This window comes from Grammomys surdaster, unplaced genomic scaffold (genome assembly GCF_004785775.1).
Source record: "Grammomys surdaster isolate TR1022 unplaced genomic scaffold, NIH_TR_1.0 143, whole genome shotgun sequence".
Classification (NCBI taxonomy): domain Eukaryota; kingdom Metazoa; phylum Chordata; class Mammalia; order Rodentia; family Muridae; genus Grammomys; species Grammomys surdaster.
The window spans coordinates 3281722-3300298 of NW_021604601.1; the positions used below are offsets into that span (position 1 = coordinate 3281722).

General features: G+C 41.0%; 1 protein-coding gene across 4 annotated transcripts in view; it reads left to right on the top strand.

Moving 5' to 3' along the window:
* Positions 1–18577, top strand: part of Plekhg1 (pleckstrin homology and RhoGEF domain containing G1) — a 220914-nt gene that overhangs the window by 121777 nt on the left and 80560 nt on the right. For 3 of the 4 annotated variants that reach the window (XM_028764377.1, XM_028764374.1, XM_028764375.1), the window contains one exon: positions 8320–8828. In XM_028764377.1, coding sequence (XP_028620210.1) covers positions 8421–8828 — 408 coding nt within the window. In that variant the 5' untranslated portion in view covers positions 8320–8420. Of the gene's footprint in view, positions 1–8316; positions 8829–18577 lie in introns of all 4 variants that reach the window. The other variant, XM_028764376.1, reaches the window with a different exon arrangement.

Below are 18577 nucleotides of genomic sequence, written 5' to 3' on the forward strand. Positions count from 1 at the left end.
AGAGTAACTTTGCAGCAATGTTATCTTTATCCACTAAGGACGATACATGTGTATCTAATAGTGTGACTAATCTCACTGTGTTTGGAGAGAAAGTTTGCTAAGCAAAACCTACCTCCTCATTTGGTGGTAATGTTCAAAAGCGAATTGAGCAGCAAGAATTGGCAAGGACAACAGGGTATCTTCTTTTCTTGCTATGTGCACAGAAGGCGGTAGCAAGATAGCAATTTCCTTCCAAGAGCTGTTACCAGTTTGGTTAACTGTTATGTGGACTGGGAGCTGGGAGTTGGAATGCAAAGCCTTTGTTTGAGTGGAACATAGCTGGGCTGTAAGAAAATGGATCCAAAGGGTGAAAGGTGAGAGGTGAAAGGCTCTCCAACTTTAAGATGTGACTTTTTCCTCTCCCTTCTTGTCCTCTCTGCTCTTAACCATCCTCTGGCCCTGTATGCTATGAATTTGTTAATTTCGTTTTGCAAAACTTGTGGTACTGGGATAAATAGAAAGACAAAGTGGGGCTGGTCTGAATGAAAAAATATAATTTAAAAACTCAGATTCAAAATATTTTAACCTTTTGTCATTCGTAGGTTGCATATAGTTGGTTTCAGTTACTTGCAAGCTATTTATATGAGAGGTCTTTGTACAAGCAGATGATTTTCAGAAAACAGAAGTTGTCGATAACCCAGCTTATAACTGTCCCATAGGAGTGGCCTGGCCTGTACTTTCACACAGATATCTCTTCCAGGGCCATCACTTGTCCAGCAGGTGAATGTAGCAAACTGCCCATTGGGCACACACAAAGCAGCTAGGCTGTAATGTTTTCTTGTAACTCATACAGCAGCTCATAGAAATATTTAAAATAGCAATGTGTTTGGGGAAGGGGAAGGTCCAAGAGCAGAAACATTCTATTGGAAGATGGAAGTCGTTAATTTGATACCTGAGTCTACACACAGACTGTGTCTGAGCCAACCAATATCTGTGTATTTGCATCTGTCCAGGAGTTTAAAATCTACGGTTTGGGACGATTGTCTGCCTCCCTCAGTTGTGACTGTCCAGGGATAGGAGAGAAGACAGAAAATAATTACATAGGAGACTATGCAAAGCTTACTCTGAGTATAATAAGTAGCTGTTTGACCAGGAGGAACCACAGTAAGGGTGGCTGTGGGGTCTTAGATAAGAGCTTACTTGTAAGATGGAAGGGATTTGGCGAAGTGGAAAGGAGAATATATCAGGGCTCTGGTGTGGGTTCACCAACACTGATGGGGACAAAGACACTATGGTGGTCAAAAAGGCAAAGTAAGGCTGTTTCCACAGGTTGAGAGTCAGGGTAGGGGGCTTCCTCTCACCAGGTCTCCTAGTATCCTGGCTTCATGATGTCTGTGAGAGAACAAGCATCCCACCACAGTGTCTTCCAAACGTGCATGGCCATCTGAATCGATGCGTGGAGAAGCCTGTGTGTGCACAGACCCATTCAAAGGAAACAGGCATTAACACAAATTATCCCATTATGTTGTTAGCTCCAAATCACCTAATAGGCATGATAGAAATTGCTGTATTAAAGATGATCTGTGAATGCTGGTTTTTCATAACCACAGCCGAAGGCTTTCAGTGGAAGGTGCACTGAAAATCATCTGATGGTGTTAGATCATTAAGTGTAAGATGATCAAGATCCAGTCCTGGGTATAAATACGTAAGTATAAACTGGCATTGGAATCTCAGGATAGACAATAGCATTTTATTTCACATTATTGTATGTGTGTATGGTGTGTGTGTGTGTATGTCTGTGTGGGGTGTGTGTGATGTATGTGTGTGTGTGGTATGTGTGTGTGTGGTGTGGGTGTGTGTGTGTGTGTGTGTGTGTGTGTGAGAGAGAGAGAGAGAGAGAGAGAGAGAGAGAGAGAGAGAGAGATGACATTTTTAAAGACAAGTAGCCTTAGGGAAATTTAAAATTCCAAGTAAGTCCAATTTACTGAAATGTGTGAAGTAAATTATTCTGTATTTATTACTTAGTATTTATGCATATAATAGAATGTAACTATTTTTCTAAAACAAAACCCTGCACATTTTGATTTTAGGCATTTGCCTACAAGCAGAACTTTTAAAACTATCATTTAAAGTCTAGTGGAAATGTATTCCAGTATAACTCTGCTGAGTGAGATGTGCAGAATGTTAACTGGCAGACTAAGGTTACCCAGGGCACCCTGAACTGGACGCTCGTCAGCCTTGAGCACCCCTTTAAAAGCTCTGTTAAAGTTGCATGATTCACTTTCAAACAAGCTTGTAAATCAGGAAGTGAACTTGAAAATATCCGACCGCCAGAGCTCCAGCTCATTTTAATATGGACCTTGTGGAGAGCCGTGGCCAGAGCCAGAAGGTAAAAGCCAAAGGGCTTTCAGGCTGTGGGCTGCATTTGATGTGCACAAAAGAGTGAGAGCTGTAGGGTGTCTCTCAGAGAAACGTTCGGTTTTCCACTAACCCACAGTGGGTGTCTATTGTACCATTTCTCAATTGAATGATGTCATGTTTCATTAGGCTCTCTGCAAGGCTGAAGTCTGTGGTCTATGCACGAGGGGGTTGGGGGGAAGAAGGCAGCCAGAAAGTTGCAAATCAGGTTTTTTTTTTGTAAAGCCTTTGTGTGTTGGGTTTGAAAGATAGAAGCTGACTCATACAATATTTCAGCGCAAGACACTGCACAGACTAGTAAGGGCTTCTTGTCTTACCTGACTGGGCGCCTAGCTCGGCCACTGCACCAGCTGAAGACAGATATGTTCAGCCTCGGTGGAGAGCAGGTAGGTGCTAGGGGAGGTGTTTGCAAGGAACTGACATCAGCTCCTTCCCTCTCTGAGCAGCTGAAGCAGCAGTAGCCACAGAAACGGGAGAAACCCTCACAGGGGGAATTTCTTTACTACACTGTTAAGGACGGAAGCTCTCGGGGGATGCAGCACACATGTCCCGGTGCAAACGGCACGCATGCCTTTGAAGTTTTCTGACAATGGAATTTATCCAGATTATTTATCCTTATCCCACTCCTTTGCATCTGAACTGAAGTCTGTATTAAGTTGTTTTTGCTTTTTTGGGTTTAGTTTGGCTTTGACCTCCCCTTAAAGTTAGTTTGAAATAACTGGAGGGAGAGCTCATGTTCTCAACTCCGAGGAGAAACTTCCGAGCTCACATTGAACACTCCATGCTTTAATATCCTTTCTTATTGAGGTTCTGGCGAGCCGAGCTCGAAGGGGCAAAATGAATGCTTGCAGACTTTACGTTTTGCAGCTGCAGCAGTGCAGCTTAGCCCGAGGCGGAGAGTGGACTGTGGAAATGCAGTTTGTGTTTGAGTGTTCTATAGGTAGAAGAAACCTTTATAAAAGAAATGACTGGGATGGAGAGGCAGCTGGACTTGTATTCAATGTTATTATCTACTGGAATTAACTTTATAGCGTCCTACTAATTTTCTCAACTTTAGGATGTCGACATTTGTAATGTGTGTAGATTTAACTTTAACGTATATTGTATATGAAAATCAAATTGTTTTCATTTAAAATGTTTATATACTTGACACAGATGGGGGCTGTGGTTTTCATTTCCTTAAATAATTTGGGCAGATTGTGAAGGCTATTTGAAAGGTTATTGAAGAAAAGAGCTATTTTGGGATAAACAGCCAAAGAAAATGACCCATTTCTACTTGGGAAAAGTCATGTTAGTATTTTACAATATTTCCTTTTTGTGACAGTAAATTGGTATCTAAAATGTAAATTTCAGATCCCATTGTGCACAGTTATTAAACCATTCCTCTTTCCTCGGCTGTGTATTTTGAATACATAGCTTCCTCTACCTTTAAGGACCACAAAGGGCCTGACATGTAATCGTTTTACATTGTGCTGTCCAAAGGGTTGCTTTACTCTGACTCCTATTGTTAGGTATCTCAATTTCCCTTCCTCCTTTTTCATGAAGAAAATGTTTAATGTCCTTTGAGGAGGGATTTATTTGCCAAGTGCTATTGTCAGTCCCTTGGAATTCCATCCTTCCTCCTCTTCCTTTAAGAAAATGTTGTTTTGCTTTCTGCCTCCTTCCAAACAGCAGAGCTGTTGGGACAGAAGTGTGTTCCATACCAATGATGCTGGCGTTTGTGACACTTCTTCACTTACTACTTGAGTCTAGGAGTTTCATGCTAACAGGAAACCACTGTTCAAAGTGAAACTGGAACTGGTTATTTTTCAATTGAAATTTAAAATAGGGATTGGTGGTTTGTTTCATTTTCTCATGGCAAAGTCAGTGATAAACTTTCCTGGCTATAACCTGGCATCAGTACCATATAGGACATTGCTAGCATGGAGTTTGTACTTGTGCCTGACTGCAGATAGGAATGGACATTAGCTAGTGACCTTCTGGTTACTTCAGGGATGGAGTTACATTGGGGAGGTTGTATGGGGCCTGGGAAGGCGATCTGGTCCAACTACTTCACTATCAGGGGATAGAACCAATGATATGATCAACTAAAAGGACATTGAACCAGAGCAAACACACATATGCTCCCTACTTACTCCTAACAATGCATGAATATAGTAATAAAGAAAAAGTTTCATACATCATTCACTCACTGTTATTTGAACAAAAATGGATAAGCAGATAAATTAAAATCTTTTATTCATTATAATTTTAAGTTATATATATGTATGTCTGTGTGAGGTTTTGTGCACATGTATGCCTACAGTGTCCAGAAGAAGGAATCAGATTCCCTGGAGCTGAAGTTACATGCTGTAGAAATGTTTAATCTGATTCGGGGTTTCTACCCCATCTTTGATCTTTGTGGATAAAAGACACACAACTTCTCTTATTTACAATCAGGCTTAAACAGAACAAGAGCTGGACAGATATCTACCCTCTATGCTATCAAAATATGTTTCCTATCGATAACCCTGAGTTACTATTTACAGTGTTTCATCTGGGCTGCTCTTAACTCCAATTGGTCAGACCTCAGAGTCATGTTTTCTTGACTTACCTAAGCCATAGTGACTTACCCCCCACCCCTGCCCCATAAGCCCAGGAACCCTCAAACCTTGTGTCTCTCCTATTGGCAACTCTATTTAGCAATTAGAAATAACTTGAGGGGCAGGGTCACATAGCATCACTTGGGTCTATGTTTGGACTCTCTCCTCTCTGGGACAACCAGGTCTTGGGGGCCCACACTTAGCATTACAATACACAGCAAACAAACCTCATAGTTACAGGTGGTTGTGAGCTATCCAATGTGAGTGCAAGAGCAGTACATACTTTTATCCACTGAGCTTCCTCTCCAGCCCCTAAATCTTACAGATTAATGTAGTTATCTAGACGATATCAGCATAAGCATCACTTGATAAAAATATACACAGGCTATCCATAGGATTTAAAACTTGCTAGTTAGTAACATTTACAAAGGTAAAACAATACTGGCAAAGTTTTAATAAGATATTAAAAGTGTCTCACTATTCTAGAATACCATTTCAACAGATAATCAACATAAAATCATGAATGAAGAATTTCATAATTTTGTTTCATACTGACTTCTAAATCCAGCATCTATTCTGTATGTTCTATTCACATCAGTTCTGGACCAGCCCATCTCCAGTGCTCAGTGGACCCTAGAGCCAGTGGCTATGTCAAGCAGCACAATTTTAGAAATATTAATCATTGGAGATTTACATTAGAAAGAAGAGTCCAGGCAATAGAAATCGTCAATGGTTTTGAAGGAGGTGAGAGTGAGCCGAGACAGTTGGTACAAAGCATGGTGCCTTAAATAAGAAAACTATAATTACCTTCTAAGCCCTGAGCCAACAGAAAAGATGCTACTCATTAACAAGTACAGCCTCAAATCACATGCTATTATTTGCCCTGATTTTAAATGTCTTATTTCTGTCTTTGGTAGCTTTGGAAGATATTTAGCCAAGTTAAGCTTGGCTAAATACTACAGATATCTTCAGGATTCTGTTGTATAAGGTATCTAGCTAGCAATTACAGAGCCCAGGAGCTTCAGTGGTCTGGTTTAGGAGCATCCCTAGACCAAGACCTACTCATGTGTCTGATAAGAGTGACCCAGAAGCAGATATCTGTTACCTTCATTGTCACCTTCCAATTTTTCTCACCTTTGAAAATATCTCAAAGGTGTTCCCATCCATTGCAGTGTATCTATGTGTGTGTTTAAGTATATGTATGTGTATGAATGTGTGTGTGCCTGTGTGTGTGTGTTTTAATATGTGCATGTGTATGTATATGAATCTGTGAGTGTGTGGGGTATGTGGTGTGTGTGTGTGTGTGTGTGTGGGTGGGTGGGTGTGTCTGCACAGCCAAGGCTAGGCAGCCTGCAAGCTTGCAGAGATCCTTCTATCTCTACCTTCCATCTTGCTCTAGGACTTTCAGTGTTACGGACACACACTACTGTGTCAAGCTTTATGTGGGTTCAGAGATTCTAACTCAGATTCTCATGCTGGCACAGCTACTGTTTCTACTCACTGAGCCACCTCCCTAGCCTATCACATTCTAGATTTTCATACCAGCAGTTCTGAACGTTGGCAAGTGTACTCTGCAGCAAGCATGTCTGAATGCATGGCCACTTCTTGGATCTTCGCCACACTCAAGTTGGATCAAGCTTTTTAGGTCAAGTGCATTTTAACTACAAACCAATCCATGTTTTATGGGCTATAAAGTTGTTACAGAGCAAGCAGAAAGCATATTTCAAAAGCTTTAAAAATCCACAGCAAACTCATACCATGTGCTGGCCGCCATACTGAGTATGTTCATTTCCTATGTGTTTCTTATCGTTCCTTGTTGTCAACCAAAGTGAGGGCCTTCAGGTCATATTCGCAATTTTAACATTTGTTTTAATAAGTTGGCACTGATATCTTCTGTGCACATAGTCTAGGAAGATATGGATTGAAAGAACTTATATTCTAAAAAGATTGGTACCAGCAATTTGATCTTTATTATAAAGTCAAAACAAGCTCCTGTTCCTATCAAAAATGACCATTGATCTATATTCTTATATATCTGTCATATTATAACCTTTCCACCGTAAATCTCCCCACCGGCTCTGCCTGCCAACCTCTCTCATTTCTAATAAGACCTCTAATCTAAACAGAGATTTTTGGTAGCCAATTTCATTATCGATCAAAGCCCTTATAAGGCACAATCTCATTATTATAGGGTGAAAATACTGATCCTGCCTTGACAGCTGGAAAAAAATTTGGATTCTTGCATGTTTCTCAAGAATAATTTTTAGAATATCTAAGTTCAGGTACAGCCCATTTTGAACCCAGGATCATTCTCCTGAACCACGTATATTGTCACCTCTCTGGCTGGCAGATGGTCTCACTTTGTGCTGTCTCACAAATGTTAACAACCCAGATGTGCTTCATTTTGCTATCACTTAGTTCCTAATATAAAGTGTTGCTTTACGGCTTTGGTGTGTGGACTGCTGGAGTTATTCTTGAATATTATCGCTTGAGAGATACTACAATTTATTTATTTATTTATTTACTTATTTACTTGAGAGAGAGAGAGAGAGAGAGAGAGAGAGAGAGAGAGAGAGAGAGAGAGAGCGAGCTGTAGGAAGAAAGATGCAGTGAGGTACCACATGAGCGTTTTGAAAGCATCTTCTAGGCCCGTTAGAACTGTGGTACAGCTTGCAGGAGTCAGCTCTTTCCTGTGATCGTTATTAGAAAAAATTAGCCCCCCAAATCTCTATTTTCAGTGCTGAGCTGGAGTGAAATATGTGTTAGTCAGTGTCACTTAAACCAAGTCTCCATGACGCAGGCCTCTTGCTTTAAACTGGTAGAATTATGGTGAAAGACTTAAAATCTAAAATAACCTTTCTCAAGATTCTGTAAGACTCTGTCTCCTTTCTCAGCACTCACGAACCACTTGTGATGTTGACTAAAGTTGCCTGTTCTTTATGTCCTGACTGCTGAGCCTTTAAGTTAGTAAATCTGGACTCCTCTGCTTATGTAAGTCAGTGCAGGTGGTCACACTTAGAAAGTGTATGCCGTGGGTGTTCTGCTTCTCACAGGCTGGGGCACCCTGGCTCACTCTGCAGTCTGTTAGGTTGCAGATTCCAGGTCAGGAGGTCTGGGGCAGAGCCTGAGGCTGCATTTCCAGCAGGTTCAGATGATGCTCGGAAGCAGAAGTTCTTCTCAGCATCTCAGTCTGCCTTCCCCAGTTAACTCGCCTCCTCTTGTCAACGATGCTCTGCACCGGAGGGGGGGGGGGAATAGGGGGGTTGGATTTTGCCCTCCTTCTGTTGAGAGGACACTCACTGATCTTTCTTCTGTGTTTTCTATCCTGCAACGGAAGCAGATGGACACCACCGTTTGCACCTGGAAGTGTCATCAGCTGTAAATCGAGTTCCTGATCCAAGGACCACAGCTGACCCCTCCCAATCCCCAGAACCAAAAACTATGGAGCTTTCCGACAGTGACCGACCCATTAGCTTCGGCTCCACCTCATCCTCGGCCTCCTCCAGGGACAGCCATGGTTCCTTTGGCAGCAGAATGACTTTGGTTTCAAATAGCCACTTGGGCATATTTCACCAGGATAAAGAAGCTGGGGCCATAAAGCTGGAGCTGATACCAGCACGACCATTTTCCAGCAGCGAGCTGCAGAGGGACAACCCTGCTGGGCCGCAGAGCATGGATGGGGTCAGCGAAAAGCAGCCCAGGACGCCATGGAGAGCGGACATGAACGGGGCATCCCAAACCACTGCAGACTCAGCCTCCAGCCCCAAGCTCCTCTATGTGGACAGAGTTGTACAGGAAATCCTGGAGACTGAGAGGACCTACGTGCAAGACCTAAAAAGCATCGTGGAGGTAAGGCAGACCCTAAAGACTTGTTAATTTGTCAAGCAGGAGAAATAGGCTTGCAAAAATATAAAGGAAAGCACAGGGCTTCGTTTGGGTTGGGAGTGATGTCTCCTGTGATGCGGGAGGAGAATTCTAAAACAAATGAAGAGAAACCTAAGGCTGTCACCTGGTCAATGGAGGAGTTAATATTTGCATAGCAAATCAGCTGTGTGTCAGACGAAATGATGGTGATACTTGTCACATTGTCAGCCAGTGTAGTGTTTCACAAAACTCCACACCAGACACCTCAGGGTACCTCTCAGCTAGTGGAGCAGATGAAAACTGAAGGGAGAGGACCCCACACTTCTAAGTGAGTAGATGGTAGATGTAGCCAAACATAACTGTTGTTGCCTGTACCACAACTGTCTGTTTGTGTGTGTGTGTAGAAGTTTCTGAAACTGCTGATAGCTGGATTCTGCACACACACACACACACACCCCAACTGTGAATTCTGTGTCCTGGAGTGTGGGGTCCACAAGGTAGACCTTGCATAGACCCCCAGCTAATTACATGCATTACCATAAGGCCATCGTTTGTACTGGGCCCTCTGTTGCTTGGTGTTTGGAGGAAGAGGGTAAATGAGGGGGAAAAAGACCTGGGGCTTGTCTTGTTTTTCTTTTCTGTTTACTTTTGGGGCTTTTATGCATAATTTTGCATAAATTATCACCATATGAATTATTTGTATAAATTATTCAGGGGGAACTTAGCTCAATTATATGTAAGATCACATCCCCTGGAAATTCAGTTATTAATCTGGCTATGAGTCATCAATCAGTTTGCATGGATAAATATTAAATAGAGTTCAGATGTTATCTCGTCATTAGGAATATTAGTATTTCTATGGTAAATGTGTTACAAAGTTACTCATTTTGCCACCTACTGATACACCAAAATACCTTTTTTAGACTTTTTTCTTTCTGGCCTCAAACTCCTGGTCTGAAACAATCCCCCTGCCTCAGTCTCTCACACTCTGGAATGTGCAGGTGTGTGCCACATGCTAGCTTCTAGACTCTCAATGGAAAATATGTTTCAGAATATTGTGGAATATTTGCTGATGAGCACATTCCCCACCAAATACACACATGCTTCCAGCTTTAGAAAAAACGACATTCAAAAGCATGACCGTGTGTTGAGTTCCACAGATGACAGAGCCAGACACTGTCCTAAACACAGTTATGACATCACTCCCAGTAAAAATAGAAAGTTAACTGATGTCCGACCAAAACAACATGTGGTACCAAACGGAGACCAAAGAAGCTCAATTTCTAGCTTTCAACTATGATGTCATTTGTACAGTGCCTCTGAAACTGCCAACAATTTTACAACCTCTCAGGAAACTCAAAATGATTGGAGTTGTTACTGTTTTATGCCAGGTTTTCTTTTCTTATCATTTTCCTTTCTTTTTCTTTTTTTCATTTTTTTATTGGATATCTTATTTACATTTCGGATGTTATCCCCTTACCCCATTTCCCCACCACCCAGGAACTCCCTATACCATCCCCCCTCCTCCTGCTTCTATGAGGATGTGCCCCCACCCACCCCTACTCCCACCTCCCTACCCTCGAATTCCCCCACATTCGGCATCCAGCCTTCATGGGACCAAGGACTTCCTCTCCCACCTATGCCCAGCAAGGCCATCCTCCCCTACATATACAGCTGGAGTCATGGGTCCCTCCCTATGTGCTCCCAGGCTGGTGGTTTAGACCCTGGGAGCTCTGGTTGGTTGGTATTGTTGCTCTCTTCATGGGGTCACAAACCCTTTCAGTACCTTCAGCTCCTTCTCTCTAACTCCTCCATTGGGAACCCCATGATCAGTTCAATGGTTAACTGTGAGCATCCACCTCTGAATATGTCAGGCTCTGGCAGACCTCTAAGGACACAGCTATATCAGGCTCCTGTCAGCATGCACTTCCTGACTTCCACATCAGCATCTACCTTTGGTGACTGCACATGGGATGGATACCCAGGTGGAATGGTCTTCAGACAGCCCCTCCTTCAGTTTCTGTCCCACACTTTTCCTCCATATTTGCTCCCTTGAGTATTTTGTTACTCCTTCTAAGAAGGACTGAAGCACCCACACTTTGGTCTTCCTTCTTCATGAGCTTCATGTGGTTTGTGAGTTGAATCTTGGCTATTTCAACCTTTTGAGCTAATATCCAATTATCAGTGAGTGAATACCACGTGTGTTCTTTTGTGATTGGGTTACCTCACTCAGGATGATACTTTCTAGTTCCATCCATTTGCCAAAGAATTTCTCAAATTAATTGTTTTTAATAGCTGAGTAATACTCCAGTGTGTAAATGTACCACATTTTCTGTATCCATTCCTCTGCTGAAGGACATCTGGGTTCTTTCCAGCTTCTGGCTATTATAAGTAAGGCTGCTATGAACATAGTGGAGCATATGCCCTTGTTATATGTTGGAGCATCTTCTGGATATATGCCCAGGAGTGGTATAGCTGGATCCTCAGGTAATGCTATGTCCAATTGACTGAGGAACCGCCAGACTGATTCCAGAGTGGTTGCACCATCTTGCAATCTCACCAACAATGGAGGACTGTTCCTCTTTCTCCACATCCTCGACAGCATCTACTATCACCTGAGTTTTTGATCTTAGCCATTCTGACTGGTGTGAGGTGGAATCTCGGGATTGTTTTGATTTGCATTTCCCTGATAACTAAGGATGTTGAATTTCTTTAGGTGCTTTTCAGCCATTAGAGTTTCCTCAGTTGACAATTCTTTGTTTAGCTCTGTACCCCATTTTTAATAGGGTTATTTGGTTGTCTGGAGTCTAATTTCTTGAGTTCCTTGTATATATTGGATATTAGCCCTCTATCAGATGTGAGATTGGTAAAGATCTTTTCCCAATCTGTTGGTTCCCGTTTTGTACTATTGACAGTGTCCTTTGCCTCACAGAAACTTTGCAATTTTATGAGGTCCCATTTGTCAATTCTTGATCTTAGAGCATAAGCCATTGGTGTTCTGTTTAGGAACTTTCCCCCTGTGCCCAAGTAGTCAAGGTTCTTCCTCACCTTCTCTTCTATTAGTTTCAGTGTATCTGGTTTTATATGGAGGTCCTTTATCCACTTAGACTTGAGCTTTGTATGATGAGATAAGAATGGATCAATTTGCATTCTTCTACATGTTGTCCTCCAGTTGAACCAGCACCATTTATGGAAAATGCTGTCCTTTTTCCACTGGATAGTTTTAGCATTTTTCTCAAAGATCAAGTGATCATATGTGTGTGGGTTCATTTCTGGGTCTTCAATTCTATTCCATTGATCTTCCTGCCTGACTCTGTACCAATACCATGCAGTTTTTATCAATATTACTCTGTAGTACAGCTTGAGGTCAGGGATGGTGATTCCTCCAGAAGTTATTTTATTGTTGAGAATAGTTTTTGCTATTTTGGGTTTTTTGTTATTCCAAATCAACTTACAAATTGCTCTTTCTAACTCTGTGAAGAATTGAGTTGGGATTTTAATGGAAATTGCCTTAAATCTGTAGATTGCTTTTGGCAAGATGGCCATTTTTACTATATTAATCCTGCGAATCCATGAGCATGGGAGATCTTTCCATCTTCTAAGATCTTCTTTGATTTCTTTCTTCAGAGACTTGAAGTTCTTGTCATACAGATCTTTCACTTGCTTGGTTAGATTCACACAAAGGTATTTTATATTATTTGTGACTATTGTGAAGGGTGTCATTTCCCTAATCTCTTTCTCAGCCTGTTTATCTTTCAAGTAGAAGAAGGCTACTAATTTGTTTGAGTTCTAACCAGCCACTTTGCTGAAGTTATTTATCAGGTTTAGAAGTTCTCTAATGGAAGTTTTGGGATCACTTAAGTATACTATCATATCATCTGCAAATAGTGAAATTTTGACTTCTTCCTTTCCGATTTGTATCCCTTTGACTTCTTTTTGTGGTCTAATCACTATAGCTAGGACTTCCAGTACTATATTGAATAGGTAGGGAGAGAGTGAGCAGGCAGCCTTCTCTAGTCCCTGATCTTACTGGGATTGCTTCAAGTTTCTCTCCATTTAGTTTGATGTTGGCTACTGGTTTGCTGTATATTGTTTTTACTATGTTTAGGTATGGCCTTGAATTCCTGATCTTTCCAAGACTTTTACCATGAAGGGATGTTGAATTTTTTCTAATGCTTTCTCAGCATCTAGTGAGATGATCATGTGGGTTTTTTTATTTGAGTTTGTTTGTATAGTGGATTACATTGACGGATTTCCAAATATTGGACCATCCCTGCATTCCTGGGATAAAGCCTACTTGATCATGATGGATGATTGTTTTGATGTGTTCTTGGATTCGGTTTGCAAGAAGTTTATTGAATATTTTTGCATCGATATTCATAAGGGAGATTGGTCTGAAGTTCTCTTTCTTTGTTGAGTCTCTGTGAGGTTTAGGTATGAGCGTGATTGTAGCTTCATAGAATGAATTGGGTAGTGTTCCTTCTGTTTCTATTTTGTGGAATAGTTTGAAGAGAATTGGTATTAGGTCTTCCTTGAAGGTCTGATAGAATTCTGCACTAAAACCATCTGGTCCTGGGCTTTTTTTGGTGGGGAGACTTTTAATGACTGCTACTATTTTTTTAGGGGTTATGGGACTGTTTAGGTGGTTTATCTGCTCCTGATTTGACTTTGGTACCTGGTATCTGTCTAGAAAATTGTCCATTTCATCCATATTTTCCAGTTTTTGTTGAGTATAAGCTTTTGTAGTAGGATCTGATGATTTTTTGAATTTCCTGTTTCTGTTGTTATGTCTTCCTTTTCAGTTCTAATTTTATCAATTTGAATACTGTCTCTGTTCCCTCTTGTTAGTCTGGCTAAGGGTTTATCTATCTTGTTGATTTTCTCAAAGAACCAGCTCCTGGTTTTGTTGATACTTTGTGTAGTTCTTTTTGTTTCTATTTGGTTGATTTCAGCCCTGAGTTTGATTATTTCCTGCTGTCTACTCCTCTTGGGTGTATTTGCCTCTTTTTGTTCTAGAGCTTTCAGGTGTGCTGTCAAGCTGCTAGTGTATGCTTTCTCCAGTTTCTTTTCGTAGATACTTAGAGCTATGAGTTTTCCCTTATCATTGCTTTCCTTGTGTCCCATAAATTTTGCTATGAAAAGCCTTAATTTTCATTAAATTCTCAATAGTCTTTAATTTCTTTCTTTATTTCTTCCTTGACCAAGTCATCATTGAGTAGAGCGTTGTTCAGTTTCCATGTGTATGTGGGCTTTCCATTGTTTTTGTCATTATTGAAGACCAGCCTTAGTCTGTGGTGATCTGATAGGATGCAAGGGATTATTTCAATCTTTTTGTATCTGTTGAGGCCTGCTTTGTGACCAATTATATGGTCTATCTTGAAAAGGTACCATGAGGTGCTGAGAAAAAGATATATTCTTTTGTTTTAGGATGAAATGTTCTATAGATATCCGTTAAATCCATTTGGTTCATAATTTCCATTAATTCCACTGTGTCTCTGTTTAGTTTCTGTTTCCATGATCTGTCTATTGCTGGGTCCTATTTACGTATCTAGTCTGTTAGTCTACGTCTTTTTATTGGGGAATTGAGTCCATTGATGCTGAGAGATATTAAGGAAAAGTGATTGTTTCTTCCTATTATTTTAGTTATTAGAGATGTAGTTATGTTTGTGTAGCTATCTTCTTATGGGTTGTTGGTAGATTACTTTCTTGCTTTTTCTAGGTTATAGTTTCCCTCCTTGTCTTGGAGTTTTCCATCAATTATCCTTTGTAGGGTTGGATTTGTGAAAAGATATTGTGTAAATTTGGTTTTGTCATGGAATATCTTGGTTTCTCCATCTGTAGTGACTGAGAGTTTTGCTGGGTATAGTAGTCTGGGCTGGCATTTGTGTTCTCTTAGGGTTTGTGTGATATCACTCCAGGATCTTCTGGCTTTTATAGTCTCTGGTAAAAAAGTCTGGTATAATTCTTATAGGTCTGCCTTTATATGTTACTTTACCTTTTCCCCTTTACTGCTTTTAGTATTTTTTCTTTGTTTTGTGCATTTGATGTTTTGATTATTATGTGACAGAAGGAATTTCTTTTCTGGTCTAGTCTATTTGGTGTTTTGTAGGCTTCTTGTATGTTCATGGGCATCTCTTTCTTTAGGTTAGGAAAGTTTTCCTGTATAATTTTGTTGAAGATATTTACTGGCCCTTTAAGTTGGGAATCTTCACTCTCATCTATAACTGTTATCCTTAGGTTTGGTCTTCTCATTGTGTCCTGGATTTCCTGGATGTTTTGGGTTAGGAGCTTTTTGCATTTTGCATTTTCTTTGACAGTTGTGTCAATGTTTTCCATGGCATCTTCTGCACATGAGATTCTCTCTTCCATCTTTTGTATTCTGTTGGTTATGCTTGCATCTATGACTCCTGATTTCTTTCCCAGGTTTTCTATCTCCAGGGTAGTCTCCCTTTGAGGTTATCTTTATTGTTTCTACTTCCATTTTTAGATCCTGGATGCTTTTGTTTAATTCTTTCACCTGTTTGGTTGTGTTTTCTTGCAATTCTTTAAGGGATTTATCTGTGTTCTCCTGTATTTCTTTAAGGGAGTTTTTTATGTCCTTCTTGAAGTCCTCTATCATCCTCATGAGAAGTGATTTTAAATCTGAATCCTGCTTTTCTGATGTGATGGGGTGTTCAGGACTTGCTATGGTAGGAGAACTGGGCTTTGATGATGCCAGATAACTTTGGTTTCTGTTGCTTATATTCTTACACTTGCCATTCCCCATCTGGCTAACTCTAGTGCTACCTGCACTCAATGTCTCTGACTGGAGACTGTCTTTCCAGTTATCTTGCTTGTGTCAGAACTCCTCAGAGTCCAAATGTCTCTGTGATCCTGAGCTCCTTGGTGGAAGAGCTCCTGGGACTCAGGCTTCCTCTGGGATCCTGAAATCCTGCTTCTCTGAGTGCAGTGGTTCCTCAGCTGCTCCGAGTGCAGTGGTTCCACCACTGCTCTACTGCTCTAGGAAGGTCCAGGATATGGGTATCTTCACAGACCAGCCAGGTGTCTGCCCCAGCCAAAAGGACCAAGCAAGCCCTAAGTTCAGCAACTGCAGACCATTCCTCTAGGCAGGCAGACACCAAGCATAAACCAGCGGCTACAATCTAGTCTTTTCACCAAGCAGATATTGGGGATGAACCAGCAACTGTGGTTCAATCCTAAAGAAACCACCAGGCTCACCAAACAGCCAAGGTGAGGCCATGGAGGCAGCAAGCTGCTGCAGAAACCTCACAAGCAGTTCTTGAGCTAGTTTCTTCTCTCAATGATGGCATTATCACAAGTTGAGGTCAACAGTGCAACAAAACTAATATGTGGTGGTTTGAATCTTCTCATCATTTTCCTAGCAACTTTCCACCTAATCAAAACTCATCTTACTGAGAAAGAAACCTGGAGTTACTCAACTTTTATTCCATGAAGACTCTTGGTTTTGTTTGCTTTTGTCAAGTTTCCTTGATAATACTGGGGAGAGCAGAAATATGATACAGATGAGAGAAACCAGATAGGGTAAGGTGTTTTTTCCTATCCAAGTTTCACCCCATCAATACTGATTGATGCTGTCCAAGCATTCTTGGCTCACCTCTGCACACATTAACCCTCTCAGCCCACAGGGTGACACAGGAAAGAGCCTCAGCTTTCTGAGCCCAGTTGAGTGAATTTTTCTGGTCTGGGTACATGTTAGCTGTATGCTGTATAAACGGAACCTCTCTCCAGCTCAAGTTTAGGTTTGGCCATTAGGGTTTATGAGCAGTAAGATTTTTGTGAATGTTATTGATCCAGACATTGATTTAAGAGACGTTAACAGAATGCAGTTAGGCTTGTCCCAGCTAGCTGATTCTTAAGAGCAGAGCCTTCTAACCTGGGTGGTTGGGTTCTATAGACAAAGAAATGCTGGTTGTATAGATAAAGAAAATACCTCCTTTCCCATGTGCAGAGACATTGTTTTAAACTAATCCAAAAATACATAGATGATTTTTTTCCTTCTCTTACCAAGTAGGGATTCAGTAATGATGACATCCACACGCCATTACTAAATCCTAAAGCTTTTGGGACATTTGACAACATGTGCTAGCTTTCTCTCCCTTGTATTATTTATTTCTTGCATTTTTATTTTCTACATTACTCTCTGGACCCCTGTGCCGTCGCTGTAGTGACCGTCTTCTCCTCTGCAGGTTTGCTTTCAGCATCTTAGCCATTTTATGGCTAACATTTCAAAAGATGCAATTTTGACTGTTAACCATACTCTGAAGGAGCAATGGATGGCTTTTCCCATCTTTATATATGGTTCCTATATTTTCATCAGCCACCGATGATGTCCGATAATAAACATGAAAACAAGTTGAAAGTAAAACAGCCAACCATACACTTTGTGGTGGGATGGAAATCCATTGCCAGAGGGTGTCTTTCATGTTTAATGGATCTTTGACTGACTGGTCAAAGGTAGGATTCTTTTAATCTTTCTAAATGATCTATAAAAGAGCCTTTGAGGGCCTCATGAGATTGGACCTCAGATAGAGCTCACAGCCTCTTTTACCCTTTTAGTGAATTTTAAAGTAGTTCAGAATGTTATGTAATGCTGTGTAATTGTAAGTCACGGCTCCCTACAAATGGCATCTTTGAACTCTGAGGTAACAAACTAAATCATCTCTGGGGATGTAAAAAGACATACATATTTAGTGTGGGGTAGGGAGACCATAGAATAAGTATCACCTTTTTCTCCCTAGTATATACCAGAGACTTAAAATGCTTTTTAAGTACCTTTATCTGCAAAGTATGTTAAACAAACAAACAAAGAAAGAAACAAAACCCCTAGGCATTACAGCTTTAACGTCCAAAATGTTAACAGTCAAAGCCTAGGAGTATTGTTTGTAAGGGCCAGTGAGATGGGTCCAACAACCTGAGTCCAACCCACAGGACCTGCATAGTGGTCTACATATACAAAATGCTATTGAGCATATAAACTAACGGGGTTTACCATAACATTTTCATGCTTACAAAATAGTCTTCTTTGTCATACTTATTCCCCATTACCCTCCCTTGTCCACCTTTCTTTCCCCAAATAGTTTCTCTTCTGGTTTCACATGTGTGCATGGGGGTAGGAGATAGGAGAGGGAGAGAGAGAGAGAGAGAGAGAGAGAGAGAGAGAGAGAGAGATTCTGCATATAGAAAAATTGTGATATTTATATTTCTGGCTCTGGCTAATTCACTTGGCGTGATGATTTCCAGTTCAATCCATTTCCCTGCAGATGATATCATTTTATGCTTCTCGTGCATGTAGGATGCATTTTTCTTTATCCATTCTTCTGTTGATGGAAATGTGGATTGATTATATACCTTGGCTACTGTGAATAATGCCACAATAAACTTACATGCTGTAGGAATCTCTAAACAGTCAAAGCTTAAAAATATCTTCATTGGAAACACTCAGCATTGCTCAATAGCTGTACCTCTGTGTGCCTAACCTGCATGAAGCCCTAGGTTCAAGCCACACCACCACATAAAAGCAGATGTGGTTACACATGCCTGTAATCCTAGCACTTGTGAAGTAACGGCAAGAGAATACAGATTCCAAGATCTTTCTTGGCAATGTAGTGAGTTCAAGGCCCATCCTGGGATTCATGAGATACTGCTTTTTAAAAGAAGAAGAAAAGGAAAGGGAAGAAGGGAAAGGAAGGGAAGGGAAGGGGAGGGGGAGGGGG